General features: G+C 49.1%; 3 protein-coding genes across 7 annotated transcripts in view; all 3 read left to right on the forward strand.

Annotated features, from left to right (window-relative positions):
* Positions 1–26,989, forward strand: part of HOXA3 (homeobox A3) — a 44,699-nt gene that overhangs the window by 8,401 nt on the left and 9,309 nt on the right. For 2 of the 5 annotated variants that reach the window (XM_032872722.1, XM_032872712.1), the window contains exons 2-4: positions 4,039–4,142; positions 17,252–17,431; positions 21,720–21,802. The gene's annotated coding sequence lies outside the window, so the exon portion shown is untranslated. Of the gene's footprint in view, positions 1–4,038; positions 4,143–17,251; positions 17,432–17,627; positions 17,645–21,719; positions 21,803–25,078; positions 25,826–25,847; positions 26,049–26,989 lie in introns of those variants that run through there. The other 3 variants (XM_032872731.1, XM_032872754.1, XM_032872763.1) reach the window with 3 other exon arrangements.
* Positions 111–3,022, forward strand: HOXA5 (homeobox A5). The gene is made up of 2 exons (XM_032872774.1): positions 111–1,058; positions 2,041–3,022. Exons 1-2 carry the CDS (start codon positions 164–166, stop codon positions 2,289–2,291), a joined length of 1,146 nt encoding a protein of 381 aa, XP_032728665.1. The 5' UTR covers positions 111–163; the 3' UTR covers positions 2,292–3,022.
* Positions 13,414–15,785, forward strand: HOXA4 (homeobox A4). Its single transcript, XM_032872787.1, has 2 exons — positions 13,414–14,173; positions 14,726–15,785. Exons 1-2 carry the CDS (start codon positions 13,546–13,548, stop codon positions 15,070–15,072), a joined length of 975 nt encoding a protein of 324 aa, XP_032728678.1. The 5' UTR covers positions 13,414–13,545; the 3' UTR covers positions 15,073–15,785.

Consider the following 26,989-nt stretch of genomic DNA (forward strand, 5'->3'; position numbering starts at 1 on the left):
CCCCCCATCCTCTGCATCCTCGCCGGGCGCGCGATCGGCAGCTGACGGCCTCACAATTGGTACATCCTAATGGAACTGCGAGGGAAATGCAATAATTTTGCCATAATGGGCTGTAACCTCAATTCGACCCCGGCCCTTGCAGCCCTGGGTCGGAAGCGGAGCGATGCGCCCTGCCTCCAGCGGGTGGCGCTCGAGTCCGACTGAACGGCGGCGGCGGGTGGCGGGCACGCGCCTGGGGCGCGCGCGCCACCCCTCTCGCCTCCACCCAACTCCCCCATTAGTGCACGAGTTTACCTCTAGAGGTCATCAGGCAGGATTTACGACTGGACAACAAAAGCACGTGATTCGAAGTCGTACCCCATATTTGGGTGCCTACGTAGGAGGGAACCAAGTACATGTCCCAGTCATTTCCATAATTCATCATAAATTGTGCAAGGGTGCTATAGACGCACAAACGACCGCGAGCCACAAATCAAGCACACATATCAAAAAACAAATGAGCTCTTATTTTGTAAACTCATTTTGCGGTCGCTATCCAAATGGCCCGGACTACCAGTTGCATAATTATGGAGATCATAGTTCCGTGAGCGAGCAATTCAGGGACTCGGCGAGCATGCACTCCGGCAGGTACGGCTACGGCTACAATGGCATGGATCTCAGCGTCGGCCGCTCAGGCTCCGGCCACTTTGGCTCCGGGGAGCGCGCCCGCAGCTACGCGGCCGGCGCCAGCGCGGCGCCAGCCGAGCCCAGGTACAGCCAGCCGGCCACGTCCACGCACTCGCCTCCGCCCGACCCGCTGCCCTGCTCCGCCGTGGCCCCCTCGCCCGGCAGCGACAGCCACCACGGCGGGAAAAACTCCCTGGGCAACTCCAGCGGCGCCTCGGCCAACGCCGGCAGCACCCACATCAGCAGCAGAGAGGGGGTTGGCACGGCGTCCGGAGCCGAGGAGGACGCCCCAGCCAGCAGCGAGCAGGCTGGCGCGCAGAGCGAGCCGAGCCCGGCGCCGCCCGCCCAACCCCAGATCTACCCCTGGATGCGCAAGCTGCACATAAGTCATGGTAAAGCCAGCCTTTTTCTAAATCCACGCGGCCGCGGGGGCGCGGCTCTCGGTCCCCCTTCTCTCCTTTACCGCCTTCTCTCCCCATCTCTCTCCTGATCTTGCCTCTCCCAGCCCTGTGGAGTCTCTCCCCGCCGTTCTCCTTCCTCTGCCTTCCTCCTTCCACCTTCTCTTCTCTGCAGTGCCCAACGCTCGCAAGCGGGGCCGGGGGGGGGGGGGGGGGGGGAGAAGGGCCGTTGGCCAGGCAAGTCTAGATGTTGAAACCGGGGGGAAAGGAAAAATCCCATATCGAACCCCAGCGCCTTGGAACGCGCTCCCGGGTCAGGCCAGCCGAGCAGGGCGCAGAGAGGTAGAGGATGGCAGTAGGAGCCGTGAATCAGGCTTGTCAGGGTGGATAATTTATGAGGAGGGCTACGCTGGGGAAACAGCGTTACTAATTAGAGTCCCCGAAAAGGGGCTTGGGGGGGTGAATAATCGAGGCGAGAGCCGGCGGGATTCTGAAGTTTGGGAGCAGAAGGGACAGCAGGAAAGGGGAAGAAAAAGAAAGACGCGCCCCAAGCGTGCAGGCTGGAACAGAAGGTGGCTCGCGGGGCTGGAACTTTAAGGAAGGGTGACCTGGAGGCCACTTGGGCGCTCAGGGAAGGGCCTTGCTTCCGTGGGTTCTGAGAGGTGGGCTGCCTGGGAGGGCTGTGCCCCGCCTTGGGACTCCAGGGGCAGGGCCAGAGGGCAGGAGAGGGGTGAAGGAAAGCCGGGCGATCCTCCGGGACGCGGCTCCAGCCTCAGATGGGCCGATTGTTCCCAGAGTCCAAATTGTATTGTTTTCTCTCTAGAAAGGAAGAGGGAAGGAAATTCGGGAGGGGTGGGCGGGCGAGGAGAGAGGACTTGTTGAGCTTTCCCCCCTGTTCCTGCTCAGGACCCTGGCTCGACTTGGGTAACCGGGGGCTGAGGAGTTCGTGGCTAAATCGCTGACTTTTCTGTTGCAGACAACATAGGCGGCCCGGAAGGCAAAAGGGCCCGGACGGCCTACACGCGCTACCAGACCCTGGAGCTGGAGAAGGAGTTCCATTTCAACCGCTACCTGACCCGCCGAAGAAGGATTGAAATAGCACATGCTCTTTGCCTCTCTGAGAGACAAATTAAAATCTGGTTCCAAAACCGGAGAATGAAGTGGAAAAAAGATAATAAGCTGAAAAGCATGAGCATGGCGGCGGCGGGAGGGGCCTTCCGCCCCTGAGTATTTGAGCGTTTAAAGTACTGAGCAGTATTAGCGGATCCCGCGTAGTGTCAGTACTAAGGTGACTTTCTGAAACTCCCTTGTGTTCCTTCTGTGAAGAAGCCCTGTTCTCGTTGCCCTAATTCATCTTTTAATCATGAGCCTGTTTATTGCCATTATAGCGCTTGTATAAGTAGATCTGCTTTCTGTTCATCTCTTTGTCCTGAATGGCTTTGTCTTGAAAAAAAAAATAGATGTTTTAACTTATTTATATGAAGCAAGCTGTGTTACTTGAAGTAACTATAACAAAAAAGATAAAAAAAACACACAAAAAAGTCCCCCTTCAACCTCGTTTAGTGCCAATGTTGTGTGTTGCACTCCAGTTGTTTAACTGTGCATGTGAGTGGAAGTGTTCCTGTCTCAACAGCTCCAAGCTGTTAAAGATATTTTTATTCAAACTACCTATATTCCTTGTGTAATTAATGCTGTTGTAGAGGTGACTTGATGAGACACAACTTAACTTGTTTGACGTGTAGTGACTAGTGGCTCTGTGACGAAAACTGTGACTCCGAGCGGTGTGTCCCTGCGTGCCTTTGTAGGACCCTTTGCACGAACTCTGGAAGTGGCTCTCATAAGCGCAGCTTCAGTGATGTATGTTTTTTGTGAACAAAGTTACAAATATTGTCCGAGTCTGGCTGTTTAAGCAAACTGTGATCAGCTTTTTTTTTTTTTTGTATTTGTTTTTAAGGAAAAAATACTGACTGGAAACAAAAAAAAAAATAAACTTTCTATTGTAAGTTCTCTTGGTCTGGTTTGTGCCAAAACAGCAAGCGGCTCTTTCTGCTCTTGTGTTTGTCCAGTGCTGGAAGGCACTGAGTCTGAGGCTACCTGAGCAGCCTGCCTGTGCAAGGAGACCTCAGACCAACACCCTGACCCGCGACCTTACTAACTCTGACCCATCAGAGTTCAGGGCAGAAGGTGGAAAAGCTGTAGGGGGTTCCAAAGCCTGAGTCCAACCTACCCATCTCTGAGGAAACCAAGCTAACTTGCTGGGTACCAGGAAAAAAAAAAAGAAAGAAAGAGAAGAAAAAGAAAGAAAGAAAGAAAGAAAGAAAGAAAGAAAGAAAGAAAGAAAGAAAGAAAGAAAAAGAAAGGAAAGAAAAAGGAAAGAAAAGAGGAAGAGAGAGAAAGGAGCACAAGCACAGGGCTTTGTTAGCTGCCCTCAGGGCCCACACAGAGGCTGACTCTTTCCTAAGGTCATCCTAGGCCTCCACTTGCTGAAGAGGCTGCTGCGCCGGACTGTGGCTCCCAGACCCTCTGCCCCTAACCCACCCAGGCACCCCTTCCCCTTCCTCACCCTGAGCCCAGTTGGCTTCTTTGCTACAATTAATTTGCTACAAATGGAAGGTACTTACCCCATCCTAGCTCGATTGGGAAACTCCTCAGAGCAGCTAAAGTGCAACTAGAGATTTGCACATTTACCGACTGCTTACACTGATGCCGTCTTTCCTTTTAAAAGTTATAAAACAGTAAACTTTATAAGCCCCAGTTCCGGCTATATGACATTTGGGTGCCAAATGAATAGGGTTTTGTCTATGAATTAGATCGTAAAATCATCCATAGCACAGACAGATCGGCTCACTGGCTATAAAACGTCACGTGGGGCCATTAAAGTAAGTTTTATGGTTTTGGGGAGTTGACATCCAACATTATATACCACATAACATATAATCTCACTGACGCTGGACTCCATTTGACTCTTTTGCAGGCTACGTGTGCCGCCTGGTCATTCAAATTGTCAATTTTAGGTCCAGAAGTGTCCAAACCACAAGTTCTCAAAACTCTCTGAAAAATGACTCCCTCCGAGTTAAGGTAAGCTCGCCTCCTGAGCGCTTTCAAGTTTATTTGTACTCTGAAAACTTTCTTCCTCGATCTCTCTCTCTCTCTCTCTCTGGTTCAGTAACTCTGAGGTTGCCTCTGAATTCAAAAGGGCAGAGCCCACTTCTCCTCTGCCCACATTAGCAGCGCCGGGAGCCAGCTCTGCGGAGGCACCCCGGTGAAAAGCGCCTGTGGCCGCCGCGTCCCCAGGCCTAACTTTAATTGCTGCACAACCGCGAATGTTAATGACTTCCGCTGCTCTCGCCGGCGTGCAAAAGATGATTTTTGTGTGCGAATGGGCCTGTGTGCGGAGCCTTGGCAAGGCCAAGCCCCCCATCCCGGGGGCTGGCGGGGCTGGCTCGTCGGGGGGCAGCGGGGCCCTAGGGTGGGGGCTGGGAGACAGTGGGGCGCCGGCCACGGGCGCCGAGGGCCGCGCTGCGCTGAGGAGTGCTCGGAGTTTGAAAGAAAGGCCTAGGCAGGGCTGAGGCGGACTCTGGCGGGATTCCTTACGGGGCTGTGGCAATATGTCTTCGCGGGCCGGGGTCATTTGGCAGCCCTGAATTGAGGCGGCTGCCTTCGGGGCCGAGTTTCACGCCGGCTCTTAGAGAGCGGGAGGGTGGCAGAGGCCGGCGAGGCGCGGGCCGCGCCTCCAGGCTGGGCCCCTGGGTGGCCAGGCCGAGCCCAGGACTGTGGGGAGTGCGGGTCCCCACCTGGGGGGGGAGGGGGAGAGCTCACGAACCCCTCCCCGCCCCCGCCCCCCCAACCCGGGACCAGGCCCTGAACCTTGTTTGCCTGCACGTTCTTTTTATTTCGGTGGGACTGTTCTCACCCGCCTGTGAGTCTGAAGCAATAAACTTTATGGCCGGATTTAACTTTAGTCTTTGAATCCCCAGGCTAAATGAAAGGAGTTAAAGCTCTTTCTTTTCTTCCGCCTTCCCTTTCTTCTCCCTCTCTTCTTTCCTTTTCCTCTCCTCCTTTGTAGAATTAAGACCTTCAGGCACAGGGTGCTCAAAAGGCAACTTAGGCGTCCCCCTAGGTAACACTAAAGATTAGAGAAATTTACTTCCCCTCAACATACAGACAAATTCTGTCTTCCAAACTGCGCCCTAAAGTTTGGGGGGAAGTCTAGGTGTCTTCAATGCCCAACTTAAAAGTCCCCAGAGCCATTAGGTTGTTTTTCCTGACACCTCATAAAGGATAGTTTAGGGAAGAAATTGGTCGTTTGTCAGTAGGAGATTTCCGCCTTTCTTTTGTTAGCTGCTCTTTCTGTTTGATCCCAGGAAATTTACATAATCTATGATTTCCAAAACAGTTCCCAATATTGCACCAACAGTGAAGTAAGGTGAAATAAATTTTTCCTGGGTACAATTCCAACTTGGCCTCAGCCACCACCCCCTCTGGCCCAAACTCTCACATTCTTCAGTGGCAAAGTGACTGGGGATGCTGTGGCCTGTGCAGGGGTCTTTCTCTGGATGGGTACCCACCAGAGACCTAGCAGATTCCCCCCACTCAGTCTGAAGAAATAAGCCAAATTCTCCAGCTCAGAAGTGAAATTTAAAAATAGGACCTTCTGTCTCCAAATGCTTTTCTCCTTAGGAGCTGGATACTTTTCTGCAAGTGCTAATTGGTAATGATATTTGTTAATGGCTTACAGTGAAAAAAAATTAAGGTATAGTTTGGGAATTTCAACAAACTTTATTGTGCAGAGGCCACTTAAACTCAGCATAAGTCCCACAGTTGTGTCCCCAAAGTCAGAGGTCCAAAAAACAAAACTAGGAAGTTTTTTTAAAAAATCAAAACCCTCCCACAAGTCCCAGTTCTCTGACATAGTGGCAAGGCAAATCCCTGAAGTCATCCTGCGTGACCTGTTTAAGTACTGGTATTTCAGCACTCAGGAAGATATGTCCGCATCTTTGTGGGAACCAGAATATAAACTCTCTTTGGGTTTTCTTTTGTCATTTTGGTGTCTGTGAGAATTCTGGAGTTTTTGACTTTTGAGTTCTTTACTGGAAAATACTGGGTTAAGGTTTTGTTTTAGTTACTCATTTGGTGATCTTGCTTGAGTGATTTCTTGGTGACTAAATTTAGTAGCAGAAAAAAAGAGCAATAGGGCTCTGGCAGGTTCATTTGAATTACTTGCCCAAAAGGAAGCGTCCACATCACCTCCGTGGCCACATCCCACCCTGGGTGTGGGAATGGGCAGAAAGGCTGTTAGACCGATATCCAGCATTACCTACTGTAGAGAATCTTTCCTGTGAATTGAAAAAAAAAAATGCAGGCTATATATACTGTCAACTTGCTTATTTCTGTCTGTTGTAATCTTCATAAAAGTTCAGAGTTCCTAAGAGGGCAGATTAAGTCACGAGGAGTTAAATGACTTTTTAAAAATACAGCATTCAGTCAGACCTATGTGAGCGTTATTGGAGAAATTTTGTTCTTCCTATTTTCATAGAAGCATAATAGAGAGGATGGCTGGTTATCTGCTCATTTTGTAGATAAGTTATTTCTTCTTGTGCCTTCTTTGGTGTTGTTTTGCAGAGGAACTTACTTAGGAAAAAAAATCTCTGTCATTAAGGGCTTTATGAAGACATCCAGCCTCAGCCGGTGGCAGAAGTGTCTGTCTGTGCTCCTCATCTGGTAAAAGGAGAAGATGTCCTGTATGTGCAGGGCCTTGTTTGTTTCTACAAGCCGCAGAGGCAATATTTCCTGAACTATAAATATAATAGGAAGCTTCTGGTCACACTTACTTAGGGGTTTGTTAGGGTTTCCATGGTCTAATTTCACAACATTATGCCGAGATTCCTTTTCTCCAGCTCTTTCGCCTGCTTCATTGTTGGCGGCTTTGGGAGAGCGGGACAGAATTTTCTACCAGAAATAGAGTCATGTTCATTTGTTGAGATGTGAAGAGTATTATATCCAAACAATTAGTGAGGGGGAGAGCAAATTACATCCTGAAAGATGGGATATTAAAGAAGAAAACAATCCTTTTAGCTTAAAAGATGCCCTTCAAAGCCTCTCCCCTGCCTTAGCACGGGAGTCTGAGGTTTGCCCACCATGGAGAGTGCAGAACGTTGTGGGCTCCATCCCCTTGGCTTCTAAGCAGAATTTCTTTCTAGTCAATGACAAAACTATAAACGGGGCTTCCAGACAAGGCTGAGGGGGTCAGCCGAGGTTCCCACCCACAGAGGAGAGGGGAACCACAGTCCTGGACATTCTAAACCTCAGAACTGGAAGATCTGCCTAGGTCTGTTTTGTTTGGTGTTTTTCACAAAGAAAGCTGTCCTTCTTCCACCGGGTCCCCTCCCCACAAACCAGTCTTTTCAATAATAATATTTGTTATGAAGGTTATTGGGTAATTATTGCGATTTTGTGAAGCAGCCCTTGCTGGAGGTGAAGTCTGTCATCGCCTAACAAATGACGCCCGTGCAGTTCACTGCCGGGTTAAGTAAATGCAGAGAAGATAAATCTGCACACCCTAGGAATCGCCAGCAGAGCACGCTTTAGTACAAGTTCACAGTCAACTCGCCTGCCTGGGCCAGCTCTCCCAACAATTAAGGCTGCATCTTTATTTTTAAATAAAGAAAAAAAAAAAAAGGCTCCAACTCCTACTGCCTGCTTTCTCCCTGTTTTCTTTTTTCTTTCACTTTTTTTTGAGGTTTCACCCTCCTATTCCAAATTCTCCCTGTAAATGTGATGATGAGTGATTTTAAAAATAATCTCCCTCATATTTAAGTGCTGACAAAAAGAGGTAGGAGGCTGATTTGACAGGAAACCCAGTCATAAATACCCCCAAATTTCCAATTCACCCTCTTACTCCCAAGGGCAGTGACAGAAGCAGGGTGTCCCTGAGATCCTGGGGGGCCTCTTCCCTGCTGAAGGAAGAAGCACAGCTTTGTGTATCTTTGTGGCTAGTGCATTGCAACTGCAGGTCAAAAAGTTGAGGGTCAAAAGTTTATGTTGTGCAGCACTCTTAGTCATCTGCCCAGACAGAGTTTGATGTCAATGTTAGAGCTGCGATCTTGACTATCAGCACAAAAGATAAAATGGCTCGGAGTGACGCGTGTATCATGGTATGGACTCCAGGTGAACCCTAGTGGTTGAATGACCTCAATTACGGAGGAAAGGATAGAAAATTCCTCTTTTCAAGAGTAATACATGCTGTATTTCATCTTGAATTATCGCTCCCATTCTGAGGGAATAGCAGCAGGTAAATAGGCATAGATTACTGAAACACCAACACCTTAGATGTTGGAGAACCGGAAGTCTGTGAGTTTGCCACAAAATTTAAAAGCTCAAAACAAAAGTCATCAGTGGACCTTTCAAAACCAATGTAGCAAGTTTTCAAGGTCTCATCATATCTTCAGAGGCAAGAGAACCAGGCAGGACACTTCCTTTATTTGAAAATTGTTATTTTGATTGGACAGTTTCTTTTTCTTTTTCATACATATAATGATCCCTCAAGTGCTTGAGAACAAGGGCAGGCACAGGCACTTCTCGCAAAATATATTCTTTGCAATTTTCAAACACAGAATGGTTTTTCTGAAACCTCCACCCACTAAATGCAAGAGTTCTCAGAGCTGGGAAGGGAAGGAAGGAAGTGGAAATGCTCCCGAAAGGGCAGGATTCTTCCCCCCTCCACCAGGGAGAAAATGCTTATTGGTATCATGAAAATGTTCCTGGTGTTGGAAATTTTTCATTATGTTTCTTGATACCCCTGTACCGTATATAAGAGAAACGCTACAACCTATAAGGGATAACTAAACTGAAAAGAATATGCCATTTGAACAGGAAAATGGAATCCACAAATGCCAGGCAACTTTGTTAAGACCACCGTGAGGGACTTCTCTTCTTCCGAAAATACTCTTTAAAAATACATTTGGAATAAAAACTAAGGAGAGGGGAAGCAAGTTCAGGAGGAAGGGTGGGAGAGTAGAAAAGAAAGGGATAGTGTGTTAAGGAAGCCAACTGGAACCATGCCTCATGTGTGAATTGCAACTGGAGAACTAAATAATATTTTATTTTTCATGCACCTATATTAGCTGTAAATGTTGGTGCCATTAGAATCTGTTTTCCAGAGGGACATATTGTCCTTTTCAATGTATTGATCTTCAAGTAATCAGAGTAGGAAAACAGGAGAGAAAAATGAAGTTTTTTCTACGTTTTCCCTTTTAACTTTAGAGATGAGTTAATTCAACTACTCGGAATGTGGACTCTTGCAGGGATATTTAAGATCATCCCAATATATTCTGGTTGATTGGATTTGCTGGTGCCAGGTACGTTTAATGGTAATGTAAATATTTCCTAAGCACCGCCTTCATGGAAGCCATCAGATTGTTTCCACTGTGCAATGTGTAAAGTTTTCACTCTGGCCAAGAGCTTGAAGCCAGATGGGGGTGTGCCAGATGAAAACAGAAAAAAGGAAACAACCGTGGTGGTTACTGTTATAGCAATGAACACTTCACCACATCTGGGCTAGCGAAATGAAGAAAACTGAAACCCCCTCTATTACTCACCAAGACAATTATGTGTCTCTTCAAGAAGACCTTGTTATTGTGTTATTGGTTAAAAGCGTGCCACACCTTAAAAACATGTCAACTTCAATAAGCATAGACACCCCTTCGCCAGCTTTAAAGGGTTTTTTTTTTTTTTTTAAGTACCTGCAGGAGTTATTGCTTTTGGAGTACCTACCTTTTTTATTTGGAGGAGTTTTATCTTTAGGCCCCTCACACAATTCAGGCTAAAATTCATGTTTAATCCAGATACATCTTTCAATCCTTATGTGTGGGTTGTGTGCACTATTGTAAACTACTACAAGGAAACTGCCCCTTGGTGGAATGGCTGATAGAGTGTTGCTTCTCTAAAATCATATGCCTACTGTAGGTCTCAGGAAGTCCTCAAATGCCACCATCAGGCATTTTGAAATTCAGCTATTACCGTATGCGCTCCAGAGACTTGCTTCAGACAGAGAACAGTCTGGAGAACACTCGCTCTAAAGAACAAAGGACAAATACAGTCAATACATTCCATAACGTTTACATTTCCTTTGCTTTTCCCCTTGGTTTTCCCTGAGAAGGAGTGACCTGGGCAAAGCACCCTGCTCTCTAAAAGACACTGTATAGACCTTTTAGAAGCGCAAAGTCCAAGGCCGAGGTGAACTTCAGGTCAGCGCGTCTAACAAATATGAAAATGTCGGCTAGTGAAGGGCGCGCCTTGTGATTTAACAAAGACTGTCAATGTGTAAGATTAATAAGAAACAAAATGTGCACGGTGTCACTGTTCGGTCACTTTGAAACTTGGGACAGGGTTGCATTCAAGAGGGAAGGCTGTTCCAAATATATTCAAAATGATTCAAATCAGATTCAAACGAGGCTGCAAACACTGCCTCCCTCTTGCCCTCCCTCTCCCTTAGACTCCCTTCGCTCTCCTTTTCCATCTGGGACTCGAGGACATGATGAAAAGTTATTTCACTTAATGGGATTTTAAGAAAGCTTTTGTTGGGAATATATGTTATCTCTGCACGTGGAAATGAGCAAATGCGCTCACCAGTTTCCCAAGAAAAGGATAACGCTTTCACCCTGCTAGGGACTGGAGCCAGTTGGTGTGCGAAGATTAGCACACTCCCTCTCTGCTCAATTTCAGGGCATCCCATCTTTTCTCCGGCGAGACGCTGCTGGTAAACTTCAGTTTATTTATTAATCGAGTTAGTCTCTTCCTGGCTTTGCTTTGGTGTGTTGGATCTTATGTAAAGGCAAGAGGTTTTGTTTTTTTTAAAGCGTTTTTCAGAAGATTATTTGATTCCATGGAATGATGCTATGGCTTGCAAAGAGAGATTGTGGAAGGATCAGAAAAGGTACTGAGATTGTTTATTACAGCCATAAATCTTGCAGTAAAATGTCAAAATGTCGGTGTGTGAGATAACACTTGGTGGTCCTGGCTCCGTTTGTGTTTATGATAGGAACCACAAAGACAAGTTACAGGCCTTGGGGGATTCTGTGTAAGCCCATCTTCCAAAAGTAATAGAACCACATGAAACACAGGCACAGTTAACTCGTTTAGGTTAACCATATACAAAACAGTGCCTGTGTCTCGTTAATACTTTAAAATAGAAACTCAGTAGAAGGTTCTGAGGCTAAACAACATGAATTTTGTGTTTTAGTGTCTGTAAATAATATTAAACAGATGTAGTTAAGACCCTAGTACTCAAGGCTGATAACATGAGGAGGGCAAAATTTCCTTGTCATGTTTTATTTTTCTTCCCCTGAAGCTTAGGAAGCCACGTTTTGTAAATTACATTATGTATGTATATATTGTTCATATAAAATAATATATAAAATATGATGCACATATTTTTTTCTTGTTGTAGAGTAATACTGACATAGTTAGCTGTATCACAGGCTAGATTTCCCCCCAACTCTAGAGAGGATGTCTAAAGATTACGCTCAGTGTTGATTTCTGTCTTTGGCTCAGATTTCATTTAGAAAAAATTTCAGGGTGCCCCTTGTCTATGCACAGCACTTTTCAGAGACACACATCCAATGTGGAAAACCTCTTTGTACCACTTCAGGGTGATTCCAGTTGGAAAGCTAACATGATCCCTTTTTTAACCTCTTTTCCTAAATTAGTTTAAAGATTAGTCCCATATAATAGGCTTTATGTGGCTAAGCATTAAATGGCTATCCATCAAATGGATATATTCCAGCATTTAGTAACTTATACGAGTAAGCGATATAAATGAAGATAGAATTGACATTCCTTCTGAAGTGTCTCCAGGCTTAGGCTATAACTTTCCTTGTCTGCAGTCCAGACTGTTGTGAGAAAGCTGTTTATACTGCTCCTTGAAAATTCAACTAAGATGCACCAGCTGAAAAATTCTTGCTTTGCATGCCAATATGAAATTATTTTTAGCATGGTGACTATGCTAGTTTGCACTGCTTTCATCTAGGCTGACAGGTAGAGGATCCAGGTGTGTCTGTTACTCAGAAAACGAAAGGGAAAGTACACACTATGAGTAAGGTATCAGTATTTACTTAAAGATCAACATTAGGTGGAATTAATATGTAATTTATTTGTTAATAATGGCGTAATTAGTTTACCCATCAAATTTCAATTACCAAATGGCAGGCAATAGTCCTCTCTCCTCCCTTTCCAGAGTTGCTGCTATCGTTAATATGCTAATTTTCAGCAATTCAGAAATTATAGACTATCCTGTAAATATAACTTTAGCCTCGAATACAGCCTGAGAAAGCAGCATCCTGGAGACAAAACATAGAATTCTTAGCGGGAAAAGACCCGTCAGCGATCAGACTGGGCACAGTGCCTATTCCGTCCTTAGCTTGTTTTTGTTTGGGGATTGTACTGAAATAGGAAGTTGTTGGTTTCAAAACTCGATTTTTGTGGAGGCGTCGCTGCTACCTATTCCCCCCTTGGCTATTTTTTCTCTCACAGTCGCACCTAGTAAATGCAAGCGTGTTTAACTCTCAAATCGACACCTCCATCAAATGAGATATTAGAAAGGTTTTGATTTTTCTTAGGAAAAAAAATCAAATAGATTCTGTCTAAAGGGAAGAAAAAATGAAAAGTGCCCATCCGGTTATATTGGAATGGCCTTGCTTTACAACCTCGGGCCCATTTCTCTCAGCTATTCACCCACCCACCCTTGCGGCTCCTGCCGGGCTTCTCGAGGCAAGGGATCTCTGGCGCACGATGTGAGGAAGAGGATCAGCTGGTGAAAAAAATGGGTCTGTTGGCCTTATTCGTTTTATTGAGGGGCCAGGATTAAAACCAGGATACCTCCAAGGTCTCGACGCCATTCCCTCCCCCCACCGGCCTCGAACCCTGGAAGACGCCAGGCCAGTCTAGCCTGGGCCCGAGGTCAGCGCTGGGCCGCTGTCACCCGGCTGCCCCGAGGCCTACGCTAAGGAGTACGGCACGAAAAGGGCCCGGCCTGGGCGTCCAAAGGACCAGAAGCACTGGCGGGTCCCGAATTCCCAGCAGGACTCAAGTTGGGGGGTTGGGGGGGACCTAAGCTCCAGCTCCCTCCCTCCGCCGGAGGCAGGACAGCCGCATCCATCACCGGCCCGCGCGCTTCCTGATCCGGGTCCGCGCGCGCGGCGCGCCCATTGGCGGGGGCTAGTCACGTGGTGGGTACAGGGCGGGGGCGCGCGCGGGACCGAGACGAGCGCGCGCGCGAAGGGGGTCGGGGGAGGAGCGGCGCGAACTTTGGTGGCGTTGGCTGCAGCGGGAGGGGGAGGGGCAGGGGTGGGCGCTTGACAGCGGGGGAGGGGAAGGGAGCAGAGGAAAGGGGGGATGGGAAGCGAGGCAGGAGGGGGAGGGGCCTCGGCGAGCCCAGAAAAACGACAACGCGAGAAAAATTAGTATTTTTGCACTTCACAAATTAATGACCATGAGCTCGTTTTTGATAAACTCCAACTACATCGAGCCCAAGTTCCCTCCCTTTGAGGAGTACGCGCAGCACAGCGGCCCGGGCGGCGGAGACGGCGGCCCAGGCGGGGGCCCCAGCTACCAGCAGCCCCCAGCGCCCGCGGCCCAGCACCTGCCGGCGCAGCAGCCCCAGCTCCCCCACGCGGGCAACAGCCGCGAGCCCCCCGCCTCCTACTACGCGCCACGGGCCGCCCGCGAGCCCTCCTACCCTGCGGCCGCGCTCTACCCCGCGCATGGTACCGCCGACGCTGCCTACCCCTATGGCTACCGCGGTGGCGCCAGCCCGGGGCGGCAGCCACAGCCCGAGCAGCCCCCGGCGCGAGCCAAGGGTCCTGCGCACGGCCTGCACGCGAGCCACGTCCTGCCGCCCGGGCGGCAGCCCCCGCCGCCGCCTCCCCCGCAGCATCGCGCGGCGCCCCCTGCACCCCCGCGGCGTTGCGAGGCGGCTCCAGCCACCCCGGGCGTCCCGGCAGGGGGCAGCGCCCCCGCGTGCCCGCTGCTCCTGGCCGACAAGAGCCCGCCCGGCCTGAAGGGCAAAGAGCCTGTGGTGTACCCCTGGATGAAGAAGATCCATGTCAGCGCCGGTACGTGGCGCCGCTGGGGAGGCGCGGGAGGGTGGGCTGGGGCCGGGCCGGGATTCGGGGATGGGGCGAGGGTCAGAAGAGGAGGCTGAGGGGAAGGGGGGCCTCTGGAGGGGAGCCCCCATCTGGCCCGAGCTACAGTGGGATGTGGGTGTGTGCGCGCCAGCCAGCCGCCTGATCCTAACGTGAGAACCCTTTTGTACCCGGGGTCCCTTTATCGAGAGATTTACGAGACGCCAAACTGTTAGGGCAGTAATTATAGCCCCCATAAATTTAATTGCCCTGGCAGAGGCTTCAGGCCATGTGTCTTTGAAGCTTTTCTTCAGCCCCAATGCCCAGCACCATTCTTTATGGCTCTCGGGTGTTTCCCGTTGTCAATAGCCTGTGAAACATTTTCTTTGCCGTTTTATGTATCTTGCGTGAACTTGGTGTCAGGTTATTATATAATGATGATGTCCAATTGCTCTTCCCCACCCCACCTTCTCTTTCCTCCTCCTTTCCCTCTCTTCCACTCCCTCCTCCTTGGCCTTCTCCTTCGGGGTTATGGGCGTTCAGTCAACCCCAGTTATAACGGAGGGGAGCCCAAGCGCTCTCGAACCGCATACACCCGACAGCAGGTCTTGGAGCTGGAGAAGGAGTTCCACTTTAACCGCTACCTGACCCGGCGGCGCCGCATCGAGATCGCCCACACGCTCTGCTTGTCCGAGCGCCAGGTCAAGATCTGGTTTCAGAACCGGAGGATGAAGTGGAAGAAAGATCACAAATTGCCCAACACTAAGATGCGGTCCTCCAACTCCGCCTCGGCCTCAGCAGGCCCGCCAGGGAAAGCACAAACTCAGAGCCCGCACCTGCCTCCCCACTCCCACCAGGGTGCCTCCACACCCATTCCCTCCTCCATATAATCTTCTAGAGATCTAGACCAGTTTCATTCCCCCACCTGCTTCCCCCCCACCTTCTGCCCTTTTCCCCATACTCCTACCTGTCTGGACCATAACAGACCCCCAAACAAAACCCAACTTGGTGAAAAGGATAATAAAAAAAGGAGACGTTATGTTGGTAAGAGTATGTGCTGGTTGCCACCTAAGAGAAGACAATAGCCAGGATGCTGGCTGATGTCAGCATCAACCTGCTGGCCTGAATAAGGCTGCAGGTTTGGGTACCTGAGAAGGACCACTTGGCAACAGATACTTTTGAGATGGCTAAAGCCAGCTGGACAGCCCATGCTGACTAGGCATACATATATGTATATTTGTTGCAAGCAGAAGAAAACAGACCCTTTTCCCACCTTCCCTACCTCCCCCTTCCACATTAAGGCAGCTCATACAAGCTTGTATTGAACTGAATAAATGAGTAGACATTGTGGACCTCACAAGATTATTTAATTCTCAAAATGTATAGACCTTGATGGTAGATGTGACACATGTTAGTTTCCCTTCCTTGCATTTATTTAAAATATTGTAGAGTTGTTGTTGTCTTACTCTGAGGCACAATCTGGGGGTTTGGGGAGTGCATTTAGACCCATGTGCAACTGTACAAATTGTGGTGTGGCTATATAGAAAAGCCATGTGCTAAGAATAAACTCTGTTTAAAAAAACCATTAAAGTTCTAAGACACATTTTGTGTGTTTCCTACTTTTAATTAAAAAAAAAAAAAGTTCTCTGGATTGAGATGTTTGACCTTGCATGTAAAACTCCTATAGATGGCTCGAGTTATGTTCACTTGGATTCTGACTGCTCACATAATTTGTGTGAGTGTGTTCAACTCGAGCTGAACTCTTGTCAAGTTTGACCCACTGTGGGAAAAGTTCCAAAGAGCAGGGAGGCTCTTGAGCTCTGAGAGGGCTCCTCTTCTTCCCAAACTTGGCCAGGCTTTCAGGCTTCAAGTCTGTGTAAGGCATAGAAACGTGTCCTTCCCTGCAATGAAAGGTGAAACCGCGCAATGCTGAGGGCCCAGGGGTTTCTGCAGCTGTTCTACACGCTGAACTCTGAGCACACTTGGAAAGAAGTGGTCCCTTTGGTATTTATTGCACCTTCACACTTAATCTGCCTGTTTCCCTGGAGATTAAAAAAAAATAGTTTGTGCGGAGAGTTGAGATTGCTTTTTGTTTCTTGGATATTTTTAAGGTTCTCTTTGCTAACTACAGCTTGGGGTTTTTTGTTTTTCTTTTCTTTCTCTCTTTCTTTCAGAAGCAAGAGCTTTCAAAATAAACTGAATTTTTCAGGTAAACCCTCCAAAGTTTCTCTGAGGAAAGAGAAAGCATAATGACACTCCCAAAATTTACCCCAAGCAAGGTAGACCTGGGAGTATTCAGTGCTGGAAAAAAGCCAAACTCTAAGCTAGGGTAACTTTCCTCAAATGCTCCTGGATCTTTCTGCCCAAACTAAAGAGCTAGATTCCAAGGTTGAAAATCAAAACCTACGTCTCAATCTCTGTAACTCTAGTATTTATTTACTGATTTGCAAATCAGTAAAGAGGATTCAGACTTGGTTGTCACTAAAGGGAGGATTTTGCAGCACAATGCAGAAAGCCAACACACGGGCAGTCCCAGACTGTAACTGTCACCTGGCCAAGTGGAATGGGTGCAGTATTTAATTCATGTTATAATTTTAGCAGAGATGGGAGGGGGCGCTCCCCTGCCTTTGCTATACCAGAGGAATTTTAAACCCATTTCCCCATGAGTGTCAAACCCTCAGTCAGTGGTCAGTGCTATTCCTCCTCTTGCCGCTGTTGCCCTGTGTGTGACACAGGCAAGGGTGATCAGTTCCCTACCTATGAACAAATCATATCTAGGAGGAGAGTGGTGGACACCAGTCTCTGAGGGGCCTCCAGCTCTCCCCAAGAAAATTCAGGGGCAAACATACACGCCTTCCCAAGTCAGGCCAAAACTGGCATAAAGTGCATTTTATCCGGTGTGAACGGGTGCCAGGGATTTCTGGAGGGACTGTGACTGCTGCTGAAACTTATTAACCCTCCCCCTACAACACGCACTTGTAAAACGAAATTAAATCACGCTGAAAATAGCAATTTTCCCAGGAATCATTAATCACCTCATACAATAAATACTTCTTTGTAATTCAACAGCAATTCTGAAAGGCATTCTCTGGGAAAAGTCTGTGGAGAAGCGAGGGATCTTCTTGCAAATAATATGGTCTCGGGCAAAGACGCAGCATCTTGGCTGTCTGCTCAAAAAATGCCTAGACTCTTGGTGGAAATTGAGTGTCAAGCTGCAAAACCTCAAATGGCAGATTATCATCATTTAAGGTAAATTCTTATATTTCTCCTTTGTAGGGAAGGAGGGGTATAAGGGCTTCATTAGCTTCATACTGGAGGCAGTTGTATGGGGATGAAAGGGATAACTTTCTTTCACTTGCTCTTATAGCCGATCCAAGAAAGGAAGAGAAAGGATCGAAAGATTGTTTTTCTAATATACCAGGACAAGATGGCATCTTTGTCCAAACTGTCTTGATTATTAAGGTATTGGTAAGTTTTGCAAAGCCAAAATTATCCAAGATGACCCAAGCAATTGTGTCATTTCTTTACAGTGTTTTGCCTGTTTTAGATTCCCTCTTTAAGGGAGCTTGTTATAACAGCTTAGAAAATCCCACTTTGGACTTTAAAATCATGCATTGTCTTCCCTTTGCTAGGGCAACCATAAGAGTTCACCCAGAGGACAAATTTTCTATCTCATTAATTGTTTTTTTTTTTTTTTAAAGCGAACCCTAGTGGCCCTTCAAACCCTTGACCTTTAAAGGCAGTATTTTGTGTAAGCTCTATAATTCTCCTACCAAAATGACCCTTACACATGCGCTTCTCTTCTTTTTCTCTTTCTCCCTCCTTCCCTCTAACACATACTCCTTTGCTTTAGTCACAGAGCCAAGCAAGCTGTGCATGACTCTGGAGATAAAAGTTTTGTCAACATCTGAAATCAACCTAAATCGGATAGGAGACACTTTAATGGTCACAGTTTGAATTAAGTACTTAACACTCTCCCCCCTGAAGAAAAATGGCACTTTGCAGGCTCTCTTTCCTAGTTTTGCTGAAATCTACGATATACCCGGTGTTTTATTACAGCGGGAATTCAACTGTGACAGGCATAGTAGAGTACTTAATACCCAGGATGGAGCTCATGGGAAGATTACCTAGATATATGGGGAGTGGGCCCTCTGCACAGCATCTCTGACTCTATACCCAGCTATCCCAGGGTGCCTACATTCCCCCCACCTCTCAGCTTCCTCCCCATGGGGTGGGGATCACCATCTCTACTCTGTCTCCCTGCTCTCCTAAGCATCCAAACTGTGCTGCTCTTCTCACTGCTGGGTTCCCTCCAGCAGTTTCAACATAGAAACTAATCAGGGACTCTTTAGAATGAAAGGAAAGACCCCAAAGAATCAATGTAGCAAACAGAAACCTGGGGCTTCCCATCTGAATGGGTGGGGCTTCTGTGCAAGCAGTGGGACTGTTCTTTGCACTCCCTTGGTCTGCATCCCTAGCCTGGGTCCTGTATTGAAGAGCAAAGGCTCACCCTTCCCAAGGGCCGCTCCAGTTGCCCCTTCTCTCTATTGTACAGCATGGGCCCAAGAACAACTCTGCTTCCTCTCTCAAAAGACTATGGGCTGGGAAAAATAGGAGGAGGAAAGGATGTGGGTTCTAACTTCTTGATAGCATTAGGGAGGCTGCTCGGGCTGTTATGGAACATTCTAGTCTGATCCTTCTGTCTTGGAATTTTGGCATCTCTTCTTCTCAAGGCCCCAAACTCATGGAGTAACTCCCCCCACCCCTTCAGGGCAGCTCCCCTCTCTCTGGACTTGATTGCTGGGGCTAAAAGAGGTCCCTCTTTGAAAGAATGTCTGATATGAAAGAGACTTGGAGACCATTTTGGTTCAGTCTTCAAAGTTTACCCATGAGGAAGCTAAGGCAGCTGAAAGTCCCCCCATGTGCATGTCAATGAATGTGTAGGTTGGATAGAGACTGGGTCTCACCTTGGAGAGGGGTAAGTGCACAGCCATCTTTGCTCCGTTGGAAGCCTATTCTGCCTGGAACGGACGTGGGCATCTGGGCTTACACTTGACATGGGTGGCCACAGGTGTGCTGCGGCCGGGGAAGAAGGCTGGGTTCTTGCCTGATCCGAGGTCAAAGTACCCAAGGAGGTTATGTAACCAAAATGCCTTAACCAAGACCCCGAAACGAGTGGGCTCTCCTCTGGGCTCAGGAGGGAATAGACGCCAGGGTGCCTGGGAGAGGGGTGGCCACCACACAGTCCACAAGGCTTGTAGTTCCAGATTGACTAATTCTACTCTGCTGGCCCTGGGATTTTCATGGCAGTCGCTGGTCCCGGAGTGGAGCAAGGAGCAAGGGTGTTAGCTTCCGGAGGCCTGGGAACTAAAAATGCCAAACAAGGACGGTGGTTGCTACAGATAAAGGTGTAGCACCAGTTTGAGGGAGATATTGAAATTGTAATCTTTTGAGGTCACGTGACTCATTAAATAATTAATGCGGATCGTCAGGAATGGATCGGAGTCCTCAGGGCCTCACTAGGAATGAATCTCTCAGAAGTGAGACCCCAACTTCCTATTTGATTTTTAAGAAAACACACATCCTCTGATTTATCTCCAAAGGCTTTTAACTCCTTCAGGAGGGCTGAAGAGAGCCCTTTGGCGGGGAGGACCGGAGCTGGCGGGCCCACGCTGGGTCTTGGGGCTTTTTCTTCAGGGTTTCTGCAAGTCCGGGGAGCGCGCCGTGTCCCAGGAAACGTGAGTTTGGGCTGGGTTTTCTGCGGTCACAGCCTGGCTTTAGTGATGGAGTGGGACGGATGCGCAGACAGTTGGTAATGTTCTGATTCACACTGGGGAAGGCTGCAGAGATACCACAGGACCGGCGCGCGGCTTTGTTCAATTTTCCCGGTGTTCATAAATCACCCGTGCCGCACCGGGCGAGCGAGGGAGCAAGCGAGCGCCAAAAACGCTGAGAGAGAGGCCACGCGGCGGTGGCGGCGGTGGCGGTGGCCATTGCAGAGAGAGAGACCTGGGCAGCATCTCTCTGTGACTCATTAGTCTGAACGATTTATGGGGAACAGCAGCCATGAATATTTGACTTGGGGATAAGGAAATAGCAACAACAATGATAACCATAATAATTACAATACTCCTAAGCGTCGTTGGGTGGGGGAGGGGTGCTGGATGGTGGCAGAGCGGATCTTTCTGGAGCAAAGTTGAATGGCACCAAGAAGGGTAGCTAAGCCCCACCTTGCTCGGAGTCACTCCAGGAGCTCCAAGCCCGGGGCACTCCCTTTGGGGATATAGAGGGAGAGAGTTTGAACAGGAGAAAGGGGGGGCCCAGCGTGGCCTCTGAGTCCTAAGTGCCTGATGGAGGGTGGGAGCTGCAGGTCGAGGTGGTGGCAGAGGGCAACTAGTTGCTCGTTTGTGGCCACTTGTTCAATGTGCTGGGGGGTCCTGAAGCCTGAGGGTCGGGGGCTTGCCAGCTATTTGGTAGCCTCTCAGGCTCTCAGCAAGATTGCAGGGGCTGTAGATAGGCATGGAGGGATGGTTTGGGGCAGGCTGGAGTGTGGGGAGGCTACCCCCGCCTGGGTAAAATGGTAGTGGGGGATATGATTGTGGAAGCAACCCGCCCAACAGAGTCCTCCAGCGGGGAACTTCTCCAAGCCCAGGTTTAGCAAGGAGGTGATTCTTTCCTCCCTTGCTCGGCGTCTTCTCCATCCCGGGAAAGTTGACTGACTGACTGCTAGTTAGAGAGCAAGAGAGAGTTGCAGATATCGTGAGGCATGAGTTGGCAGCAGATATAGGGCATTGGTTGGCCTGTTGCTGCTGTGTAAGGCCAGGCTGGATAGGGCCCCCAGACCAGGTATTGTCCGAAGTCTCTGTCCTTGCCATTTACCCCTATTTCCAACAGCCATGGTTGCCCTGCTCTGGCGCTGCCATAGTCCCGCCAGCCCACTGGGACGAGAAGTGACGCACCCAGGGCTTGAATGAACCAGAAGACAAAACCTCTCAAGACTGCCCCCGGCCCAAGGACTGAGCTGGGGTCTAATTTCGCGCCAAACAGAAATGAACACTATTAGTGAGGTTTCAAGAGGGTCCGTGATTGAATGCTCCCAGACAGGGCTTCCCTTTGTTAGCGAAAGAAAATAAAGCGTGCATTCACATTCCCCCAAGTTGAGGTGCGTGGGGAGCTCTCGGAGCAGAGCTGGCACCAACGCAAAGCTTCTTCCACTTTCCCATCTTCCTCCGCTTGTCCATTTCCTTCCCCTACCCCTTTCCCTCACCCCCCCAAAGAAAGAACGGGGAGAATGTGGGTGCGGAGATGGAGAATGTATTTATTTTACAAAAATAAATCACCATCTTCAGGCCATTCTTAGACTAGACCCTTACAAGCAACGAGTGCGCCTCATGGACGAGTGCCCTGGCGACTCCTCCGTGTCCGCGTCACCCTGGGGGCCACCCTGGCGCCCGCGCCGGCGGCACTTCCAACTCCGGTTCTCCAATTCCCTTCCTTCGCAGCCACGGTTTACCCTCTGCTGTTTATCTGTCCGCAGAGCGCCCGGACACCGGAAAAGGCGATTCCCCGAGTGCCCGGGGTCGGAGACAATCACTGCATCAGTCTTAAACATCTTTCGAGGTAAGAGCTGCGCTAACTCTTCACTCCGCGGGGCTTCGCACGGGCCTTTGGAAGGGATTTACCCTTCCAGGGAGAGCAGCCTCCTCTGAAAGAGCTTCTGGTCAATATTTAACTTCGGAGGCATTTTGGAGCTGGGTCCCCTTCAGCTGCACTCCCCGCGAATGCGGGGCTTCAGGCAGACAAAGAGTCTGCTCCGAAAGCCGGCCGGCGTTGTGCAGAAGGGACAGTTGCCGGGACCAAAGATGTGTGTGCGTGGGGGTAGGGGGTGTCAACGGGGTTTGTTTCTTTCTTCCGGTAAGCTCCAAACCAACCGCTGCACGGAGCAGCCGGGCAAAAGCAAGTAGAGGCCACGGGCGCGGCGGCCGCTGCGTGGGCCGTTCTCCTCGTCCACTGTTTGTGGCGCCTGCGGAGACTGTGAGTTCGAGAATGGCCGTCAGGCACAGACTGCGTGGAGGAAACTTGTCTCGCCGCCTTGCAGTTTGTCTTATCCTTCTGCCTTTCCTTGGCGAGAGAAAACTTACTGCCTTTCCAATGCAGGCAACCGGGTCTTCTCTGTTCCTTTAGCCGGGCTGATCCTCTGTTCTTCCAAGGGGAAAAGCACGGGTCTTCCAGGTCTCTGCGTTTTCTTTTCCTACTGGAAACAAGAGAAAACTCTTTAAAATTCTTTTCAAGTTCTGGCTTAATTTGTTCTCTTAGTTTGGGAATGCAGGGAGGTAATTACTGTGGTTTATTACCTTGTAAAAGATCCATAAATTTCGTGCCTATTTGGGGGAGGGGCTGCTGGAATAGCTTTCAGAAGCTTGGTATGAAGGAATGGGTTTGCTTTGTTCTTTCAGGAGTTATTTATTTTAAAACGTTTTCCGAGTTCTCGTTTTCTATTCCCCTAGGCCTCTGTCTTCCCTAAAATTTGCTCCTCAAATAGATAGCAGGTTGTTCATTAATTGCAACATGCTATTCAGCAATACTGGAAGGCTTATGTGGTGTTCTGGATACAATTATTATTTTATCAGATGGAAAGTAAACAGGGTAATAGTAAAGCTGGGTTACTGTCTCAACTACTGTATGCCCATTTATATTAAGTATAGGTAGGTGGAGTATTTCAGGAATTTGCAACTCAGGGTGTGCATATGATTTGCATCTCTGTACACAACAAAACCATTGCATGGATACACAGTTGCAGGAGTTTTAGACCATGTGTATAAAATGATACACAGATCCATATGTATCCAGAGAATTTGGAGCCCATTTGTACTGCAGCTGCACCCACAGAAAATATCTAACGTTAAATAATGATCTCTAACCTCCACCAAAAAGTGGGGGTGCTAAGCAGGCCTTGCCTGATGCTAAGTAACAAAACCACTACAGTTAACTAAAGGGGAAAAAATGTGAAGTGTATTTTTGACAGAGAAATCAGATTGCAGTGTTTGAATACAGATATATCTAATCTGCCAACAGCCTTGCAAATATTGACCAAAGCTCTGTATCCTTGCTCACCTGCTCCTTCCAAGGCAACTTTCCACCTATTTTGGCTCTTGTGAAATGGATCGAGGGCATGTGTCCCCAGCACTGGTCAGATTGGGGCCTGGAGGAGTAAGTGGAAAGAAAGGGACTGGAGCTAGATTTCCCAGCCTGGGCCTACATGCTTGGGCATCCCTATTCTTGTTTTCTGGAAGGGAACTTTAAAAGGCCCATAGCCTCTCTCAAGGAGAGTGGATTTCAGAGTGGTGAGGGAGGACTCTCAGCTGCCTGTTCCCTGGTGGCCTGCCCAGACCCACGTCTCTCTTAGGGAAGCCATTTTCACCTCAAAAGTTACATTTCCTGTGACTCCCTCAGATTTTTCCCTTCACATCCCACCAAATCACCCCATTCCAACCCAAGTCGTTAATGTTAATTGTTAAGCAGCAGTTGGAGCATTAACTGGGCTGTTAATAGCGGCATGGAGGCTCCTGGCTAGAACTGAGATGCCGCTGCTGGGCCTTCCTGGCGTTAAGGCATTTCTCTGAAGCAGTACCAAATACTTCTCCCATTGATTTATGGCCTTGGAGTTTCGATTTGCTCCAGACTGTCCGGAGAGTTCTGAAGGGGGCCCCTTCTCATCTTTGAGTCGAAGTCTCTGCAGAAACTTTGGTTGGGGCAGAGGGTAGTTTGGCAGTGATTTGGCAAAACTTCCAGGTCCTTTCTAGGTTATCAGGAGGGTTCAGTGTGAAATATTTGGCACTGCTGGGATGGGAAAGTATGCATAAGGGGAGCAGAGGACAATGTATTAGCGGTCTGAATCCTTGGGGGAATGGAGAGTGCTTTTTGGGTACCAGCTTTTGGTCCTATCCCCCACCCCCATACCTAAGAGAAGCAGTTTTTTTCACTTTGGGTCTCACTTTCCAGCTTGTGGCTTAGGTCAGAGTTGGGACAGTTGACAGAGAGGTTCTTTCCCAGCCCTACCACAAACAGAACTTTGTTGGAATACTGCCCCTAGCATAGGCCACAGCTCACTTCCAAGGGATTAGGTCTCCTCCTCTTTTATTACCCTTCTGATTTGGCACCCCCAGGACCAGGCCCCCTTACTGAGGGCCTTACGTTCTCACCAGGTCCCTGCAGGGGAGGAGGGGAGGGGCGGGATCATGCACAGCCTCCTGCAGCTACTACAAGTGAGTCCTCACACTTAGAAGGCTCAGGCAGCCGAAGATCCACTCTAGGGAAAGAAAAGAATAAGGCATGAGGATCTCACTGCTTCTGAGAGCACTCCCGAAGTTTGGAAACTCAGACGGGAAAAGAGGAACTTTCTAGAGGGTGAAGTGTTAAAATCAGTGGACAATGTCACCAAGCAGAAGTCAGGAGTAGAACAGGGGGGTTGTTTGTTGGAGCAGAGTTGATCCAGTTTGCTTTCTGCTGGTGGACAGACTTGTCTTAGGGGAGGGTGGACAGACCCATGTGCAAAGAAGGTCCCAGGTTATCTTGTAGGTAATTCCAAGGGATGCCAGTAAAGGGTGTGTGTGTGTGTATGTATTTATCTTACAGAGTCAATTAGATAATTCCCCCTTATATTTTCCATTGTTAGAAGCCTACAATTTCCTGTATCACTCCTGCTATGCACTGAGGACATGTCTAAGGGTAGGTATAACCAGGGCACTGAGTCCTTCCGTATTTTGCAAAACCCTGACCCACCACTCTCCAGCTAAGCACCTCTTTCCTAGAGGGCTCCCACTGAACAAAATCAACTGGATTTGGAGGAGGTGCTTTAGCCTTTTGTCAGGTAATTTGGGGCCTTTTGGGTTTCTCCAGTGGTGTGGTGTACAGCGTGGGTGTTAGCAAACTCCATACAATGGCAGGCCATGAGGGAGTCCACCAACTAAGCCAGTCATTACTGGGTTTTCTTCTGGAAACAAGTCCTGGGCTTTGCCTTTTGATGCACTGGCTGGAGGGCCAGAGGAGACTCGAGTGCTTGGGCGTGCAGTCTTCAGCTTGTCTGTGAGTGGAAGACTACAGAAAGTTACGTGGACTCTAAGAATGAGGACAGCATTGCCGTTTTGTTCCCTTCTGTTTGGATCCTTTGTAAAGAACTGTAAGTGGAGATAAGTGGCCTAGTGTGGCACATGTTGAGGGGGGTATGCCCCCATGGTCGCAGTGCCCTAGACAAAACTCTTCCCCACTACTGGCCAAGCTTCCCCACTTCCCCTACCCCAAAGCTGAATGTTCTGCTTGGAAACCTAGTCCCTTCAGTGATTCCCTATTTCAAATAAAAGGATTTAAGTTGACGTATGACCACGTGAGCACATAATACAGCGCATTATTGTGGCATTTGGAGCGGAGACCCGGGCGGGCTTCGCCTGTGATTACGTTTTCTAGATTCTCTGCCGAGCGAGAGATTTTTCCCCCACCCCCACGCACCCACCTCCTCCTTCTCCTTCCCCTTCTCCGGAGAGCACTCTCCTAGCGGGTTGCAGTTTTCAGCGCTCATGGAGCGGTTCTGGGCGAGCTAGCCGATGGGACTCGAGGCCACACCAGGAGGATGGAATTTATTTTAAGGTATTTCCGCTGATTGTTCATATCTAGAGTGAGTTATGGCTGTGAGAGACAAAGGTCAGGCGAGGAGACCCTGGTTCACCAACAGGACCCTCAGCCCCTCTCTTCCTTTGTTTCTCTCGTAGAACCGAAACTGCTTGAAAGATCCCCAGTAGCGCCTCAGACTGAGTTTAATTCCCTGGAAAGTGTTGGGGGTATAAAGGAAAGGGCACTTGGCGGCTACTAGGTAAGCCCGGTGGCTTCCAGCGCTTAGGCGGCTTTGTCCACTGCTGCGGGCTGGAGTCCCAGGAGCTGAGCCCCAGGCGGAGGGAGGGTCCCGAAGCACCGGATCACGCCGAGGTGGCCCGCGCCGCGCTCGCGGGGCTAGACTGCCAGGAGGGGGTGGGGGCTGGGTGGACGGGTAGGGGAATTGCTCCGGGTCCGAGGCGTTTGTGGGGCCGCCGGGGTTGAAGAGGTAAGGCTGATTTGGGCAACTGGAGCAGTTGGAAGAGGGAAATCAATGAGTGTGCAGATGCGCTGCCATTTTATTGATGATGCTTCGGGCCACTTTGTTCAGTGCTGGGTTGTAGGACGGGCTTTCCCACACGCGGGACCAAAGGTGCCAGACCCCAGAAGATGCACCATTGTTTCCCCAGCACCCTCTCTACCCGGGTAGGCTTGAGGAAGGACAGCTCAGACCTAGTAGACGCTTAGCTTAGGGTGGGGGGGTAAGCCTGAGGAACGCCCGGAAGCTCTATTAGGCTGAATTTTGGAGAGGAGGGAGCTAGACCTGGGTTTGGGCTTCATATTGTGCCTGGCCTGGACACCCCATTGTAACACACCCAGCCAGCTTGCAGAGTTTTAAGGACTGGCTATTGCAACCTGGGCTAGGGAGAATTCCAGAGGCAGAGTCCACAGAAAGCAGAGGCAGACATATCTCGGGCTTCAGACACCAGGAACAGTGCTATAGCCAGGACAGAGGCAGATGAGAGTTAAACTGTGCTTCCAAATTACTGGGAAAGCCTGTGGTAATTGCACTTTGGAGACCCAGTGCTCCTGGGAAGGATAAAAACTCCCTGAAAAGGTGAAGGAAACTTCACTTTCTTCTGCACTTGGAGAGCTTGGAGTAGAGGAAAGGGGTGTCTACAAGGAGTCAGGAATCAGATCTGCCCATGACTTAAAAAAAAA

This window comes from Lontra canadensis, unplaced genomic scaffold (genome assembly GCF_010015895.1).
Source record: "Lontra canadensis isolate GAN:19392208 unplaced genomic scaffold, GSC_riverotter_1.0 scaffold2, whole genome shotgun sequence".
Lineage (NCBI taxonomy): Eukaryota > Metazoa > Chordata > Mammalia > Carnivora > Mustelidae > Lontra > Lontra canadensis.

Coding starts and splice junctions, on each gene's coding strand:
- HOXA4 (XM_032872787.1), top strand. CDS start 13,546: ATGACCATGAGCTCGTTTTTGATAAACTCCAACTACATCGAGCCCAAG. Junction 14,174..14,725: donor GAAGATCCATGTCAGCGCCG/GTACGTGGCGCC, acceptor ATGGGCGTTCAG/TCAACCCCAGTTATAACGGA.
- HOXA5 (XM_032872774.1), top strand. CDS start 164: ATGCGCCCTGCCTCCAGCGGGTGGCGCTCGAGTCCGACTGAACGGCGG. Junction 1,059..2,040: donor CAAGCTGCACATAAGTCATG/GTAAAGCCAGCC, acceptor TTTCTGTTGCAG/ACAACATAGGCGGCCCGGAA.